At 51.8% G+C, this 15,680-nt stretch overlaps 6 protein-coding genes across 6 annotated transcripts; 3 read left to right on the plus strand and 3 right to left on the minus strand.

The window, feature by feature from the left end:
• Nucleotides 1–392: 392 nt before the first annotated feature.
• Nucleotides 393–2,254, plus strand: BJY04DRAFT_222167 (uncharacterized protein; the record flags this gene model as incomplete). Its single annotated transcript, XM_073717319.1, has 7 exons — nucleotides 393–488; nucleotides 549–620; nucleotides 671–717; nucleotides 781–995; nucleotides 1,066–1,721; nucleotides 1,771–1,902; nucleotides 1,961–2,254. The coding sequence occupies 7 exons, from the start codon at nucleotides 393–395 to the stop codon at nucleotides 2,252–2,254; spliced, it is 1,512 nt and encodes a 503-aa protein (XP_073567233.1).
• A 1,653-nt stretch (nucleotides 2,255–3,907) lies between these two features.
• BJY04DRAFT_209997 (RmlC-like cupin domain-containing protein) lies at nucleotides 3,908–5,412 on the minus strand (the record flags this gene model as incomplete). Its single annotated transcript, XM_073714196.1, has 6 exons — nucleotides 3,908–4,107; nucleotides 4,185–4,305; nucleotides 4,362–4,704; nucleotides 4,759–4,952; nucleotides 4,998–5,233; nucleotides 5,280–5,412. 6 exons carry the CDS (start codon nucleotides 5,410–5,412, stop codon nucleotides 3,908–3,910), a joined length of 1,227 nt encoding a protein of 408 aa, XP_073567234.1.
• A 1,476-nt stretch (nucleotides 5,413–6,888) lies between these two features.
• On the plus strand, nucleotides 6,889–8,636 carry BJY04DRAFT_230729 (uncharacterized protein). Its single transcript, XM_073719354.1, has 3 exons — nucleotides 6,889–7,781; nucleotides 7,830–8,014; nucleotides 8,074–8,636. The coding sequence occupies exons 1-3, from the start codon at nucleotides 6,960–6,962 to the stop codon at nucleotides 8,462–8,464; spliced, it is 1,398 nt and encodes a 465-aa protein (XP_073567235.1). The 5' UTR covers nucleotides 6,889–6,959; the 3' UTR covers nucleotides 8,465–8,636.
• Nucleotides 8,637–8,883: 247 nt separating this feature from the next.
• Nucleotides 8,884–10,329, minus strand: BJY04DRAFT_222170 (uncharacterized protein; the record flags this gene model as incomplete). Its single annotated transcript, XM_073717320.1, has 5 exons — nucleotides 8,884–9,388; nucleotides 9,504–9,886; nucleotides 9,949–10,019; nucleotides 10,069–10,105; nucleotides 10,168–10,329. 5 exons carry the CDS (start codon nucleotides 10,327–10,329, stop codon nucleotides 8,884–8,886), a joined length of 1,158 nt encoding a protein of 385 aa, XP_073567236.1.
• A 2,505-nt stretch (nucleotides 10,330–12,834) lies between these two features.
• On the plus strand, nucleotides 12,835–13,353 carry BJY04DRAFT_230731 (uncharacterized protein; the record flags this gene model as incomplete). The annotated part of the gene is made up of 1 exon (XM_073719355.1): nucleotides 12,835–13,353. The coding sequence occupies exon 1, from the start codon at nucleotides 12,892–12,894 to the stop codon at nucleotides 13,351–13,353; it is 462 nt and encodes a 153-aa protein (XP_073567237.1). The 5' UTR covers nucleotides 12,835–12,891.
• Nucleotides 13,354–13,779: 426 nt separating this feature from the next.
• On the minus strand, nucleotides 13,780–15,394 carry BJY04DRAFT_128866 (uncharacterized protein). The gene is made up of 2 exons (XM_073708454.1): nucleotides 14,562–15,394; nucleotides 13,780–14,483 (listed from the first exon to the last, which is right to left on the minus strand). The coding sequence occupies exons 1-2, from the start codon at nucleotides 15,325–15,327 to the stop codon at nucleotides 13,900–13,902; spliced, it is 1,350 nt and encodes a 449-aa protein (XP_073567238.1). The 5' UTR covers nucleotides 15,328–15,394; the 3' UTR covers nucleotides 13,780–13,899.
• Between the last annotated feature and the right edge of the window lie 286 nt (nucleotides 15,395–15,680).

A 15,680-nucleotide genomic window follows, 5' to 3' on the forward strand; every position in this document is an offset into this window, starting at 1 on the left:
CCGTCCTGGCGATGGGTATGAAGCAGGATGCTCGATTTATGTATTAATAGCGGTACTTGCCCTGCTCTGATCCAAAGGCTATTCCGCAGCCTTGTGTACCTGGGTCCCGGCTATCTTAACCTTTCCGGCTGATTGGTAGCCCTCCCACAGACGCCACAGCTCTCGTACTCCAATCGCCTTATCTAAGTAGACAGGGTACCGATTCCTGTCCTCGCTACTATCACGCCCCTCGTGAACCTTTCCCTGCGGCTGAAAGTGGGGGAAGTCGTTACCCCGAGCCTCCCAGGCTACCAACTAATTGCCCAGATGGCTTTTCTCCGTTTTCAATCTACCCTGATCTGTGATGCTCATTAGTCCACTCACACTCTATATAGTATTTATTCCAAAGAGCAATGGAACTGGATACACTAATGGTGGGATTAGACCCTAGTGTCGACATCCACTTCAAGCCAGGCCCCTGCGTTGTTGCAGAGATGAAGCGGTATCCCGTACGAAGCTCTCGCACCAATATAACCCTGCTGCCTAGGTACCTAACAAACCCTTTGCAGTCCGGGAAATACAGCGAGTACACAACGAGGACTCTCGACCCTACGAGCTTAGAAGACTGGATCGAGGAAAAGGTGTCAACATCACCCCAGCTGGCAACTACAGTGCTAAAGGGTCAACGCAGGGCGCATTCGCAGGCGACTCTCAACCCTGCGGGAGTGTGCGGTGGATGTACGTGCATCTTCCCTTGCCATAAAACTATCCAGCCAGAGCGAGATTGCTAAGCCAGTCTAGCTTTGCATCCACTCAAGCCACAGAGCCCGACGCAAAGGGTAACTACCTCTCCGCAAGTGAAACCCTAGACATCGCTATGAGCCAGGAATGCTTCGCCCGCCTGTCTACACGCTACCACTTCACCGATCTCCTAGATACATGGCGCTACCGCGCAACAAGCGGGCACGCGAGCCGCCGGATCTTTTACGATGATCAAGGCAATATTACCTCCATCAGTCTGCCTCTCCATCTCCATCTCCCACATCCCATCCCATCCCACCATAGACTAACCAAAAAGGAAAACAGCCATAACCCTTTCCCTCCGTCTAACCGGCAGTTTCACCACCCTAATAGCCACCCACCACAACCTCTTAACAACGCAAACCACCGCTCTATCCCTGCGTATCACCCCCACCGGCCGCACCCTCCTCCTCCACTCCCTCCACGCCCACAGGGATTTACTCGGCCACGCCCTCCTAATTCCCACCCTCGCCCTTGAAACAACCCTCTCCTCAAACCTCCTCTTCATGCAAAAGATCCAGCACGACCTCAGCCTCGTCGAAAAGGCAACAGGGCAGCACGCGTGGCTGAACATCCCCGCCGCCGAGGCGCCCGCTGCAGATAGTGAGCTGTCAAGGTTGGGACATGCGGTTAGGATAGATTTGGCGGTTGCGATGAGGAGGGTTGAGGGGGTGGAGGGGTTTCTTGCTATGGTGAGGGGGGTTTTGGAAGAATGTGAGGGGGAGGTTGGGAGGGGGCTTAGGGAGGGGTTTGAGAGGGTTGTTGAGAGGGTTGTTGGGAGTCGGTATGCGCAGATGCATGCGTATAGCCAGTGGGTGACGGATTTGGAGCAGGTGGTGAGGTTTCGGATGGTGGATTTGCGGTATTATGAGCGCAGGGCGGAGAATCAGATTACGGCGGTACGGTCCCCTGTTCCTGTACATTTGAATCTGCATTTGCATGTAGATCGCCTGAATGCGTCCAGGTGCTGACGACTGCTGACGACTGTAGATCTACGGGCTCCTAGCGCAACGCGATAACATGGTCGGAATCTCAGTCGCGATGGAGTCGAAGCGCGACGGGTCGGCGTTGAAGTCACTCACTGTGCTCACGGCAATATTCTTTCCAGCCACCTACATCGCCGTGAGTTGGCCCTTTCGTACTTCATACATATGCAGCTCAGCTCTAATGTTCGGATCAGACACTCTTCAGTCTTCCTACCTTTGACGGAATGCCAATCTGGGTGTACTGGGTTGTTGTGGCCGCATTGACGCTCGTGATCTTCGGCTATTGGTCCTGGTGGACGGGGTATCGAGAGTGCCAGGCTCTGGGGGAAACGATACGCGGGGGGGATGCAGGTGAGGGAGTTATTGATATAGATACGGGGCGTGCTTTTGCGTCCTCTGGTTTGAACCCTGACTCAATGGCCACCTCCCGATTTTTGAACACTTTACGGCAGATGAGAGTGCAGAGGAAGGGTATTCGTCATTCATAGACTGGTGTCGCCGCCAGAAATGTAGCTTAACAAGCAGCCTCAGCGAGCAGCATGCCGGATCCCATGAGGGACTCCATAGAAAGCACGCAAGGCATAGTCAACTCGAGATACCAGGGCAGGATGCGAATAATTCAAGGCCATGTTTCACTCAAGTAGCGCGACCAATCCAGTGAGAGCGAGCGCACTGGCGCGAAAAATTTCAAGCAGAGGCTATTGTCAACCAGCAATACCACGCGAGCGTACCCCCTCCTGCTCCTCTCCCTCCTGAGCGTTTTCCCTCACATCCTGCCCCGCATAGCTCCCAGAACAGAAGTTATACTCATCATCCCACTCCTGCTTCGCGGCGAGTAGCGGTCCCCATTGCCGTCTGATATTGGCAAGACGCGTCTTCAGCTTGTGGAGTCTTGTAGGACGGGTCTCACTCTCGTCGGCTCGGTGGGCCGGATTGTGGGGGCGGTGCATTGCGGATGCGGTTTAAAAGGGTTCACGGTGAAATGGGGGCGTCTAAGGATCGGGTGCCTGCTGTCAGTCACGTAGAAGAGCTGGAGGAGAGTCAATTAGTAGTCCCCTCGGGGATGAGATCGGATGAAATGCGCGGTGCGTGCGCCATGGCTGTTCGCGTAACTGGCAGAGCGTGTTTACTTGCGGTTCTTCTCCAGGCAAGCATTCGATAGGAATATGTGTGCTTTGCAGATAAGGCTTCACAAATAGCCATGGACAAAGACGACGAACGTGTGCTCGAGTATTGGAAGAGTCACGGTTGTTGTGGGGGAGAGATGACGACACCATTTGTTGACCGCCAAGCCTCTTGTCCATATCTTGGCTTGGCGTCTTGGCACAACCGTGTTCCAAGATTCCCGAATTCGGACTGACCCGGGCACGGGCAGGGCTCGGCATCAACATTCCCTAGAGACTCGAGATCCTTTGAATCTCTCAAACCGGGGTCGGCGATGGAAGGGATCCGTCTATAAATTGTCATTCTGAATGCTCGCAGTATCGCATCCTGCGTTTGTACTGACTCTATCGCGCTGGGCACTGTAAGTAGACTGACAAACTCAAGATATATATATCCGCAATAAACTACTCCCACCCCACAAACAACAACATCATTACAACAACGACACCTAACCCCCAAAACATACAACACACGTGTGATAATACGACTTAACAGATCATCAATCTAGTTTTCCGAGTTGAAGGTGTGTAGAATCACCAATCACTTACTAGGGCTCATTCTGTTACTTGGAGACTCCGGCAGCAATAAGGAGGAGAATAAGCTGATCGGAATGCCAGGTTCACTTGACTAGGATTTACTACAATCAGGCTCTTTGTAGTCATAGACCTGAAACTTCATGTTAATACTCGAGAGCCTTGTTTGTAGATTTCAACAATCGGTCACTCATGTCTCTTTGGACAGGGCTGGGCTGCAGGCGCGAGGGAAGGATGCCCTGTGTAGAAAACCAAATCAATGGCCAAGTCTACAAATGCCCAACCAATCAATCAAGACTCATTGACAAATAAAATCATATTAAGTAATCTCGACCAAAGCCGACAGAATAATAAAGAAGGACTAAAGTATAAACATTAAAATTACGTCCATCCCATCGCATCACATCCCCCCATCAAACCCACACCCAGGATAAATAGATATATCTAGTTCCCCTTCAGAAGCAACTGCTTCTCCTTCTTAATCCCCCTCACAACCTCAATATCGATCTTCAGCACATTCGCCACCGTCTCCGCAGGCGTCAGGGCAAGCCACTGCGCAAGCGAGATGTCAGCGACGCGGTCGCTCTTGTAGAATTCGAGCCAAACGAGGGGTTCGTCTTCGGAGGTGTTTTCGATGTAGTGACCTATAGAAACAAACAACGTTAGCATAATGGATGTGGGGAATGTATAAGGGAATGTGGAAAGGAGAGAAAGGACGTACCGCTGTTATCAGGGAAGACGGCAGTGTCACCGGCGTGGAAGTCGAATGTGCGGGCTTTGCTGTCGCCGATGAAGACGGTTGCGCGGGCGGAGCCTTTGTGGAAGTAGAGCCATTCCTCGGCCTGATGCTCTTGGTTAGCAATCGTTCATGGTCATGCGGACGTGAGTGAGGACATACGTTAGGGTGCCAGTGTAGCTCACGGAGACCCTTAGGCTCGAGCTCGACAATGGTAGCAGCGATAGTGGTAGAGATGGGGAAGTTCTTCGAGTCAATGCGACGGAAGGTACCGCCTTGTCCTGGGACTGGCTCAGAGGGGTGGTCGTAGGTGTGGTAGACGTAGGAGCTGTTGCCGGTTAGGGTACCGTGGGGGCCGGTGTGGGCTTCCTCAGGGATGGTGCCGTTGAGGATGTAGGGGAATTTCTCGGGGACTGTGTCGAAGACGGAGGGGTCGACGCCGAAGTTCTTGGCTAGGACGTCGCGAGGGGTATGTTTGATCCAGTCGTCGACCATGAAAGTGGTACTGATTTGTTAGTACTAATGTTATGGTTATGACTGGAGAGAAAGGAAGACGTACCCGACTTTCTCGAAATCACCATCATCGAAGACCAGGAGGTACTCGTTCTCGTCGCTCAGACCCTGGACGTTGTGGGCGACACCCTTGGGGAAGTACCAGATGTCTCCGGTCTCAAGCTTCTCGGTTGTCCACTTCCCGTTCTCGTCGACGGCGTTGAGGAGGAGGGAGCCTTCGTAGACGAAACCCCATTCAGCCTGGTTGAGTTAGATGATATCCGCTCAGGGACTGGCTGTACATACGACACGGTGCCAGTGGAGCTCACGGATGGCTCCCTTGGACAAGTGCTGCTGAGCACCAGAGATGTCACGGCTCTGAGGCAGGTCCTGAATGACTTGCTCGCGAACCCAACCACCGGGGAAGAGTCTGGTCTTGGAGTCGGAGAAACTCCACTTCAGATTGGGCACGATGCCATTGTCGGTAGACTGCGCACCGAGGTTGTCGGGGTTCTGCTTGTCGCGGTAGACATCGGTGCCACCTAGAATAGTCAGTACAGACAAGATCACTCGAGTTGAGAGACAAACCGAGAAGAGGAGCACCCTTGCCCTTGCCGTCAATGGGCTGACCGTCGTCAAAGCCTCCTGAGCGCTTGACTGGTGAAGGAGAGGCGAGGATGGCAGGGACTGCCGCGAGCAGCAAGAAGAGTTTGGAGTACATGGTGAGTCCCGAGTTACGGAAAGATGGACACAACTCTGAGAGATTGAGTGCTGACAGCAAGGTTCAATGGCGGATGGTTGGTATATACGCAAGTGTACCTGGCAGAGTGCATGAAGAGTGGTGACTGCAAGTATGGCAACATCTGCAAATAAGGTGACGATTTTGTGATATGCAAACCCCGAAAATTGATCGACATGGAGAGAGTGCGAGGGTTGGATTCATTGTCCAGGAACAGGAAGGCGGCAAAGTGAGGTCATGACAAATGGCTGAAAAATGGGACGATCAGGCTGAGGGACGAGGGGTAGTCAGTGACACTAGAGTGGCTGAATAGTGGTGAGTGGTGGTGAACCCTTGCGTGAACTCCTGGATGTCATCATGAATGCCAAGCATGTCGTTATACAAGCCTTGCGCTCCATCCTGCCGATCACCACCCGGAGCTTAGCAAGGGCCTTGGCAGCGCGGATGGTGTGATTGTTCCATGCTTCTTGTAAATCTTTATTGAACTTTGTTTCGATCGTGGGGTGCTGGTTCCTGCGCCTGCAAAGCATTGACTGGCTGTGATCCCTGATCGCTCGCACGACATGCTTCTTCTTGACTAGCGTGGAGAGACAGCACGTAAGGCGTATGCTGTTAGCTTTAGGACCCCGATTAAATGCCGAAAGCCTCTTGCAGCCCAGTCGAGACCCGCGCGGCACTGTACAGGTCAGCGCGAGGGCTTGGGAGGCTTGTCCGCCCACCACTGCAACTAAGCCTGCATAAGCCCTTCCAACGAACCTCCAAGCGGCAGATGGTTCCTCAGTTCTGGATCTGGTGATTTCATGGCGCTTTCCGCGGTGACCATTGGGTTCAGCCCGTCGTCTTGACCTGTTGACAGTGTATTGTCCTTTCGATTGATCTGTCTCGCGATATTGCATGACCCCCATCCTACTGCAGTGTAGCTCGTATTCGTCATGGACCACGTCTTATGACCATCCTCATGAAGCCCAGTTGTGATCTTTTGCTAGTTCAGTCCTAGCCTGCGGAGCTCCTGTTGCCAGCCCTCATAGCGCTCCGTGCCGCCTCTGGTGAGCCTAGCCTCTGTCACGACATCGCAGGCTGATCAAAGCCCTGCTGATCGGATGTAGTTCGTCCCCGGAACTCATGCCCGTCCCAATGACTGGTCGTGTGGGGGATTGCGCGATCACGGCGTTCGCGGAGGTTCTGCACTATGCCCATCACATTTACTCGCAGGCAAGGTGATGGGTGCATGTTTTCCTATTCGGGAAGACCCGCGAGTCGATCAATATCTCGTGGGATACATCGAGAGGAGTCATCGCGGCATGGCAGAAACTATCGAGTTTGCGTGCTCTGCTACAGAGATGTCGACGGCGAAGCTCAGGAGAGGAAGTTCAAACTGGGGACAGGAAGATGAAAGGTTTATAAAGGGTCTCCTCCTCCGATAATCTGCTCAAATCTTCTCAGAGATCATCAGACTCGGGTCCATCCACTCCTTCATTCGATCTTTTCTATTCATTGTACAGCTCAGTCGCTCATTGGACTGCTTCAAGATGAAGACCACTTCTCTGATCCAGTTGATCTCCTCCGCCTCCCTCGGGCAGGCCCTCTCCATCTCCCTTCCTCCTCTGATCCCGCATATTCCCGGAGTCACCGAGGCCCTCAACAACATCGTCCCTCCCCTGCCCATCCTGCAGGTTCCCACTGCTGCCCTTGACAGCCCTCCCTTTGAGGCTTCCGATATCAAGCCCAAGAAGATCGGTTACTTCTGGACCGGTGCCGGCGACAAGCAGCACAAAGATTTTCTTGCCACCTACTCCCTGGACGACGACACCTTCGGCACCCTTCTCTGGGTTACTGATGTCCCCTCCAGTGGCAACGACCCCCATCATCTCGGCCCCTCCCTCGACGGAAAGACCTTGATTGGTGGTGGATTGCTTTCCCTGCTCAAGACCCAGGACACAGCCTTCTACTTCGACACATCGAACCCCTACCGCCCTAAGTTCCTCAAGAGTAACCGGGCCATCCTGTCCTCTATTGCTGATGAGATCCGTGCTAAGCCTGATGGCGGCTTCTACATCACCTACATGGGTTCAGCCGTTGGTACCAGCCCCGGCCGTCTCGTCGAGACCGACGCCGAGTTCAACATCATCCACGAATGGCCTGAGGATGTCGACGGTCTGCTCAACATTCTCGGAGAGCAGTTCTCCCCTCACGGTCTCTCCATCGACTGGGAGCGCAAGCTCATCCTGACTTCCGACTTTGTCGAGCCTATCTCCATCCTGAAGCCTAGCACTGGTATCCGCCGTGCTAACACTCTCCGTCTGTGGGATCTTGACACCAAGCACATCCTCAACACCATCACCATTCCCGAGGTAGGCTCTCTCTATCATCTCTCAATTAAACTTCACTAACAAGAACAGGGTGGCGGTATCCAAGACGTCAAGTTCATCCCCGGAAACCCCGAAGGCGCTGCCCTCGCAACAGCCGTCCACCTCGGCCAAGTCTGGATCATCTACCCCGAGCGCGAGGACGCCAACGGCAAGAAGGGCGTTACTGAGCTTCTATACGACCTCGGCCCTAAGGCCCGTGACACTGTCGCTATCTAGTACGTCCTCCTCACAACCCTTCCTTCTCAATGATCCATACTAACAACCCACCCCCCAGCACCGACATCACCCAAGACGGCAAATACATCTACCTCACCCTCACAACCGCAAACCACATCGCCGCCCTCGACATCTCCGACCTCAACAACGTCAAGCGTCTGGACGACCCCGAAGAGGACCAGCCCACTATCGGCCCCCACTACATTAAGGTCACCCCCGACCAGAAGCACATCGTCGTGACCGACTACTTCGTGCAGACCGGCGAGATTGGCCTTATCAACACACCGGCTGACTTCAACGCTCTCTACATCGACATTGAGGAAGATGGAAGCCTCAACTTCAACAGGAGCATTGACTTTACTCGCGAATTTGCCAACCGTGGTGGTGCGAAGCCGCATAGTGTTGTTGTGTTTGATCTGAGTGATCCTGAGAACCCGCTTTACTACTAGATTGGTGTCTGGGTGGTGAGTGGGATATCTGGTGAGGGTGGGGATGAGGTTGACTGATGGAATGGAATTAGTGGCTATATATAATTGGGAGAGGTGGTTTGCTTCTTGGACAGTCTCTTGTACTTACTTAATTCCCTCATTTTCCTAGAGGATAATATCGAGGCAGTCTAGCACATAATTAAGCAATGTTTGATTCGATACAGATTAGCTCCCTAGTTCTTTTCTTTGGTATCTAGAAAGTCGAAGTGTTCATAGTGCTTTCTTTGACCGACTGTATGCTGGTCTATGGTAATGTCGTCTATTCTATTCTATACATCTCATCACTCAAAATAACACACTAGGGTATATCAGACACAAAAGAACCGCTCTCATGAACCATATCAAACCATCAAACCATCACAACAAACCATATAAAACACCTAACTCCGCCACGAAGCCCGAATCTCCCGATAAATATCCACCCCCTCCGGCAACAGCCCATTCCCGGACCGATCATCCTCCGGCCACGCCTCCCTCTCCCTCTCCCCCTCTCCGTCCCCCCCTCTCACCCCAACACTAACCCTCGCCTTCTCCGGCTTGACAACGCCCTCCCCCATCCCCTCCAAAACCACCGTTCTACTCCCACCAGGACTAATCTCCGAAAGCCGAAACTTCTGGTTCTTTATCTGTGACTGCGACGTCCTCCCCACCCCGCTCCTTGTAATCGTGTATCCATCCCCATCTGAATTCTGCCCCGATGGCTCCTTGAATGCGCGCGGGAGGATAGTTGCAAAGATATACCGCAGCACGGGGAGGTTCGCGGCTATCACGGCAGCCTGCTGCTCGACCATGCTCCAGAGAAGCGGGCCGGAGAGGGTCGCTGTTGCGTCGGCGAAGTCGATGGACACTAGGCTTTGGACGCGGATGATGGAGACTACTGTTACACTTCAGAGTATGGATTAGTGTCTCGCCAAACCAACCTCACGACAAGGGGCTTGAAGAAATAAGATAGAGGGAAGGGAAAGACATAGGTATAGGGATAGGGATAGGGATAACATACAAAAGCCCCAACCCAAACGTCGCAACAAGAACCACCTTCCGTCCAATCGGCAACTGCAATTTCAGGACATAAGGCACCGGGAGAACCATAACCATTAAATCGGTCACGATATTGATGACCCCGATAGCGATATACGCGGCGATGCGATCGGCGCATTTCCCGCCGCCCGCGCGGAACGGGTTGTAGTTGTATTCGATTGGGTGGCAGAGGAGGAAGGATTCGAAGATCGTGCAGAGGCCCCAGCCCCAGACGATGATGAAGGTGATGTAGATGGCGATGCGGAGGGATTTCTTTGTTCCGAAGATGCGGTAGTAGAGGGCCATGAAGGAGGTTTTGACGAGGGCGCCGCCGAAGCCGTAGAGGCATTGGAGAGGGATTAGGGACTGGATAAGGATTGTCTTGTTAGGGAGGTTGGAGTGGATGGAGAGAGAGGAGGGGTGGTTACCTTGAGGGCATATTCGCGGGCTTCTTGGGTGACTTCATGCATGTGTAGACCGACGCCGCCTTTGATGACGGCTGAGATGGGTGTTAGTGTGGTGTCTAATATTCGAAGCGTTGAGCTTACTTGTGACAGCGAGGATCGTGGATGGAATGAAGATGAGCTGGTGGTTCTGTCAGTATTATTTCCGGAGTTGGCCCCTCGCTTGATGCTCTGAATACTCACAGTAGCTAGCATGATAAGATAATCATCTAGCCCAAGAGGAAGACTGCGGATGCGCCTCGCCAGAACCCTCAAGACAACCGTAACAAGGGCGAAAGCCTGTAGCACGAGGCCAACAATGACCACCGCCCGGCCAGCAGTGGTCCCCATACCATTCCCACCCATACCGAAGTCAATATTACTGCAGCAACACGCAAAGAGAAACAACCATGATGCAAAGGATTCAAATCTGCAGGAGAGTGATCGACGCGATGACAGTTGACTTATAAGAGCAACACATCGTCACAAAAACTCCGACTTGCCCTGCCACTGTCAAGGAAAACAGCCCCCACACGGGCCCTTCCTTAGACTCCCCCCCATGCCGCCGTTTCGATCCACCCTGCAGGTTTTCGTCAAGCTAGGGCCAGCCTACGGGCTGCACGTGGATAAGGTCATGCAATAAGGTTGGCACTCGCAGCTCCAATCTTCTGCAGCACAAGACGGCCCCAATCTAGTGGCGCGCTACGAGCCGCTCGTCCGGTCTCCGACTGTAATCCCTTCCCGGATTCCTCTTTCTCCTGCTTGGCTTGGGGATCATGGCGTTAGGCTGACTCCAGAGTGACGGGTACGTCAGTTGGAATGAGGTCATTGAGTCATGGTGCCGACTCCGTCGACAGGTACCTTGAAGAAGGAGCTATAGCTATCGCGGGCGCTGCTGTGAGCTACCATATGGCGGCAGCTAAGGACGCCACCGCGATCTGAAGCCACGATGCCTTTAACCCCTGTCCACACTGATTGATGCAGTGGTCTGATTTGTGAGGAAGGCCAATCTTCCAAGGAGCTTCGGCGTCCCCGAGCCCGAGGGTAAGGTTGAGCCACCTTTTGATCCTTCAATCCTCGATTCCGATCCGCTCTTCCTAGCTTTTATTTATTAACGATGTTCTAGGCAGTAATATGACGTCGCTCGTTAGAGGGACATGCACTTAGACTTTATTCCTACTAGCAAGCTTCATATAGAGTTCTTAACCTTAACTATAATTTTAGATAATATTAAGTTTCTTAAGCTTCTTCTGCTACTTCTAAGGCGTCTGGAACTTCTGCTGTTTGAGGGCTGTCGATAACCCACTCGTCAAGCCAAGGAAGCTATTCACGAGAAAATAAGAGAGAGGTACCTATAGTTATAGCTACATCTAACAGAGCCACTAGACTTGCGACATCGACACCACATGGCTGCTAGAAGTTCTTTACAACGAAGACCGACAGATCTCAAAGCTCATTTAAATAAGACTTTTTGTAAGAACCGATGCAGACAAGCCCTTTACCCAACTGCACCAGGCGCCAGTAACCCCAAATCTTCACTCGTGCCCTAGGCCCCATCAGGGCGTTTGGGCTGGAGCAGTACAGATACCGCATTGCTGATAGCAGCACTGTGTAAATAGACAGTCTCCTTGCCCCCTTAACGGCGACTCGAGCGATTAGGTATCTCAAATCAACAACCTTAATAGCCGCAGCGGAAGCCGCGATCAGGAGTGCTGCGCTGACCCTCGCAACCAGGCTTATGAGAGGCATTATATCAAAGAGAAAAACCGAGTGACATTTATCTGACGCACATTAGTCACCTTAAGAATGTTTGTTACCCGTGTATGTATACTGTTGATCTAACTAGAGCTGGTGTCAAGTTTCAGCGGCGTCATACAGTCGAACCCGAGGAACCCGACGAGGGGCTAGACTATGTGCGTTTAGTTCTTACCAATGCAACGGTCAGGATATTGTCAATGACATGGGCATATTAGGACAGGTCGGAAAATTCCAGCACTCTTGCTGGTCATGAATTCCTGGATGGGGCTGGTGAGACAAGGTGCCGTCCGAGCCCTTGAGTAGGCGCACAAGCAGAATATGCTTTAGGATTCTCAGGTCGATATTGCCATTTAGTTATACTTTCTTTTTGTTCATTGCTCAAAGACGTTTTCGGACTCCTGCTTGAAAGAATCTGAAGAGCGGCGAGCGATCTGAAATCAATTCTAAGGCGGCCCAACGAAGCAAAGGAACAATTCAATCGACGAGTACAAAACAAGCAAGCTATTATTAGGATGTCTGGATAGTCGGGTATTTGCACACCCTGTGATGTTACAGTGCGGCTATCCCATAGAGGCTGAGCGGTATGTCTTTCAAGATCTACATACCGTCCGACTTAGGTCCACCCCTGTCCAGCGGTATTCTCTCTTTTAAACTACTCAAGTCTGTTCATGTTTACACAATATATTATCCATGAGCCTAAAGCCTATTTAATAGCCGTCAATGAACCAGCTGTCAATCGAATATTCAAACCCTACTCGTTCGTCTGTTTCTTCAGCTGAATTTGTGATTATCTATCATTTATTGCCAAGTTTAAGCCCCAAGTCACTTGGGCAATCCGAGGATAGTGAGATCACAAGTGATTGGTCTCCGCAAATCTAGGCACTATAGAAGTGAGCTAAATACGAGACAACACATCTGACACCAGTTCTAAGACATTGAGAGTCTGGAAGCAGTGGTAGGCTATTCGATTACCATTCAACCTCATCCTGATAAGCGCTCTGGAATGATTATCCTATGTAGTATCCGGTGAGGTTCAATCTCTCCTTTCCAAAATATAAATACAGCTACATCGCTCCGGTGGATTGCTGCTTCATCACTCAACAAACAAGCCTCGTTCCAACAACAAAATCAAAACCTCCAAGACAATCGAATCTTCTTCAAACCAGCAAAATGCTAGTCAAATCCATCTTTCTGACCGCCGGTCTCCTCGCCTCTCTCGGCCTCACCAGCCCCGTCCCTGAGGCCACCGTCGAAATCAACACCGCCGACACCGACAACACGACCTCCACCCTCACCGAACGCGCGACCGGAGTCTGGCTCAACGTCTACGGCGCCGGCTCCTGTGCCTCCGGCTGGCGACCCGAGCCCAAATCCGGCTGGGTCTGGGGCGGGCAGTGCAAGAACATTGACCCGTTCACGTACGGGGCGCGCGCCGGTGACAGCGCAGAAGGCTGGGACAGCCGGTGCACATTCAAGTTCTGGGAGCAGGCCGACTGCAAGGGGAAGGCGACTGTTCATCACGTTAGTGACTATCGTGACGGGGAGGGGTATAGGTGTATGGCGACGGCGAATAAGCGCGATGGAACGTTTTATTTGAATAATGGGGCGGCGAGTGTTTTGATGACTTGCTAGGGTGGGAGGTTGTTAGTCAGGATGCGCTTTGGAGGGGGTGGAATTGAGATTGTGCAATTCACGAAGATAGAGAGAGGAAGGGGAGTAGGAGACAGGGGAAGACAGGGCAGAGGCGGTGGTTGGGGGTACGCTACGTTATAATATAGAGAGATTTCATGCGTAGAACTGGCTAGCTAGTTGAATACGATCCCGCTCATTCTTCTCTCAGCTTGCATTTACGAGGCTTTGTACGGTCCTCCGTAAAGTTAGGTTTCTCACAAAACAAGGATAGTAAGTGGATTAAATCTACTCAGAGCCTTACGATATCAGTACAATCTGTCTCGAAATCGGTAACATGTATATGGGTGCTAGAGCGTCCGTCAAACAGACGACGGATTTATACCAGGAGCTTCTTACTCTTTTTTTTTTGGAAGAAGCCATGTAATTAGGCCGATGGTGCTGCCTCCTGGGCCAAAGGATTGTTACGGACGTATATAAAGCAAGTGGTCTTACTAGTCAAAAATGTGCGAGTCTTGATGGTACACTGCAAATCGTGTGGAGCCTGCCCTAGATCTCGAGCGCCCTCATACCGTCAGATAAAGGTGTACTATATCGCATGGCAGTTCTTTCCAGATTTCCCGCAAAGCGCTTGAAGGCATTAGTGTGCTCAGCAGACTTCCATTGCCACCTGGAATTCTCTAAGCATTTGAATGACAAGTTGAGATCGAGTAGAAAAGCATGTAAATGCCTATGCAAGTCACGCGAAAGATTTCCTCGGAGTGCTTCAGGTTCGATCAAGAGACTCGTAGCCTCGTAGAACCCGCGTGGATCGGTTAGGCTCTCATTCTGTTTCAAATCGATATCTGCATAGAAGATCTGGCTCCAGGAACATAAGATGTCATCTTTCACACTCTCCCCGACGCGCCGAGCCGCGTTCCGTTCCACTTTGCTGTGCTTTTCCACCTCGGTGAGAAACAGCGATGCGTCTGCGCATATCCAGGTCAGGTTACTGTGAACAAGATCATCCACCCCGATAGATTCCTTGAAATATCCCAGTTTCGATATACTCTCGCGAAGATGATTGACGATAGTCTTCCATTGATCCTCGTCGATCTTGGGTTTAGCGAGGCGTTTTTGCTTGTAGTTCGTCTCTATTATGCTTGCGTCAACCAATGTAACTCCCAGTACAAGACCACCAATAACTGGTCCAAGTTCAAGGAACTGCTTACGTTCTTTCGACAGGTTTCTGACAACTTTTGCGCAGTCTTGCCGTAGCTCCCATATCCAGCTTTCCTCAATTCCCGCCCCTAGACAATGCGTAAAGGCCTGCACAAACTCCACTAGGAGCAGTCGACGAAAGCAGCTGTACGTCCGATGATAATTCACAGCATAACTTGGGTGGAACGCGTTTATTCTTTTTGTCGACCCGCCCCTGAGCACGAATTCCAGCTCATCGTGAACCCTCCCAACTCCTCTGCTGCTCAACTCCCTGACGATCGCATTCCTGTTGTCAGCGGGTACCCTATAACAGGAGAGGACAACATCAGGCTTCTTAGCCTCCACCATTTCCTGAAAGACATTCTGTGCTAATAGGAGAGTATTGGCATCGCCCGTACCATCAGCACAGTACGGTAGCGTGTCAAATACGCTCACGTCATCGATGTCCATACGCCCCCCAGTCGCCGTCTGAATCAGGTCTCTGACCGAATCTGTCGTGGCACAATCTTTTAGATCTGCCACAAAGCCCTTGTCAAATGCCTGCTTGCTATATGGCTGCAAGAGGGCCACCAGGACTCCTCCTGTTGTCCCTGGCTTCGCGAGCTCCAGTCCGTGGTGGATCCTGGACCTTTCAAGTGGTCTCTCGCCACAGGTTGATGACTCTCCCCATTTCTTTAAAATATTAAGGTGGTCGCTAGATTCAGCATATAATGGAAGATGTAAATCCTTGATGATGGTCACAAGTCTGTGGTCAACTGGGATGCCGAGACACTCCATCTCAGTGGCGGAACTGCTTGGTGCGGCTAACTCGATGGGTTGGAGATTTGTACAGTGATTGTCTGGGCGGGCCGATGTGCCCACTCATCTGCGGATTGGGGATGACTTATATTATACGTTATTCAAGGCGCATTCGAGACTGACTGCAAGGCTTCGTGGCTGTGGCTTTGACCTTCTGTGCACAAAAAAGCCTTGCTGCGGTGTGTCCTATCCTTGCACACCGAGCCTACGGCCGACTGGCTAGAATTCGATGACCTCGCATGTGAACCAGCTACGAGTTCAGGGTAGTTTAGCTACATAGGATATTACGTGGCTCCAGAAGCGCTACCATCAGACCTCGCAATATCGACGAG

Source organism: Aspergillus karnatakaensis (genome assembly GCF_047715665.1).
Source record: "Aspergillus karnatakaensis strain CBS 102800 unplaced genomic scaffold BJY04scaffold_56, whole genome shotgun sequence".
Taxonomy (NCBI): Eukaryota; Fungi; Ascomycota; class Eurotiomycetes; order Eurotiales; family Aspergillaceae; genus Aspergillus; species Aspergillus karnatakaensis.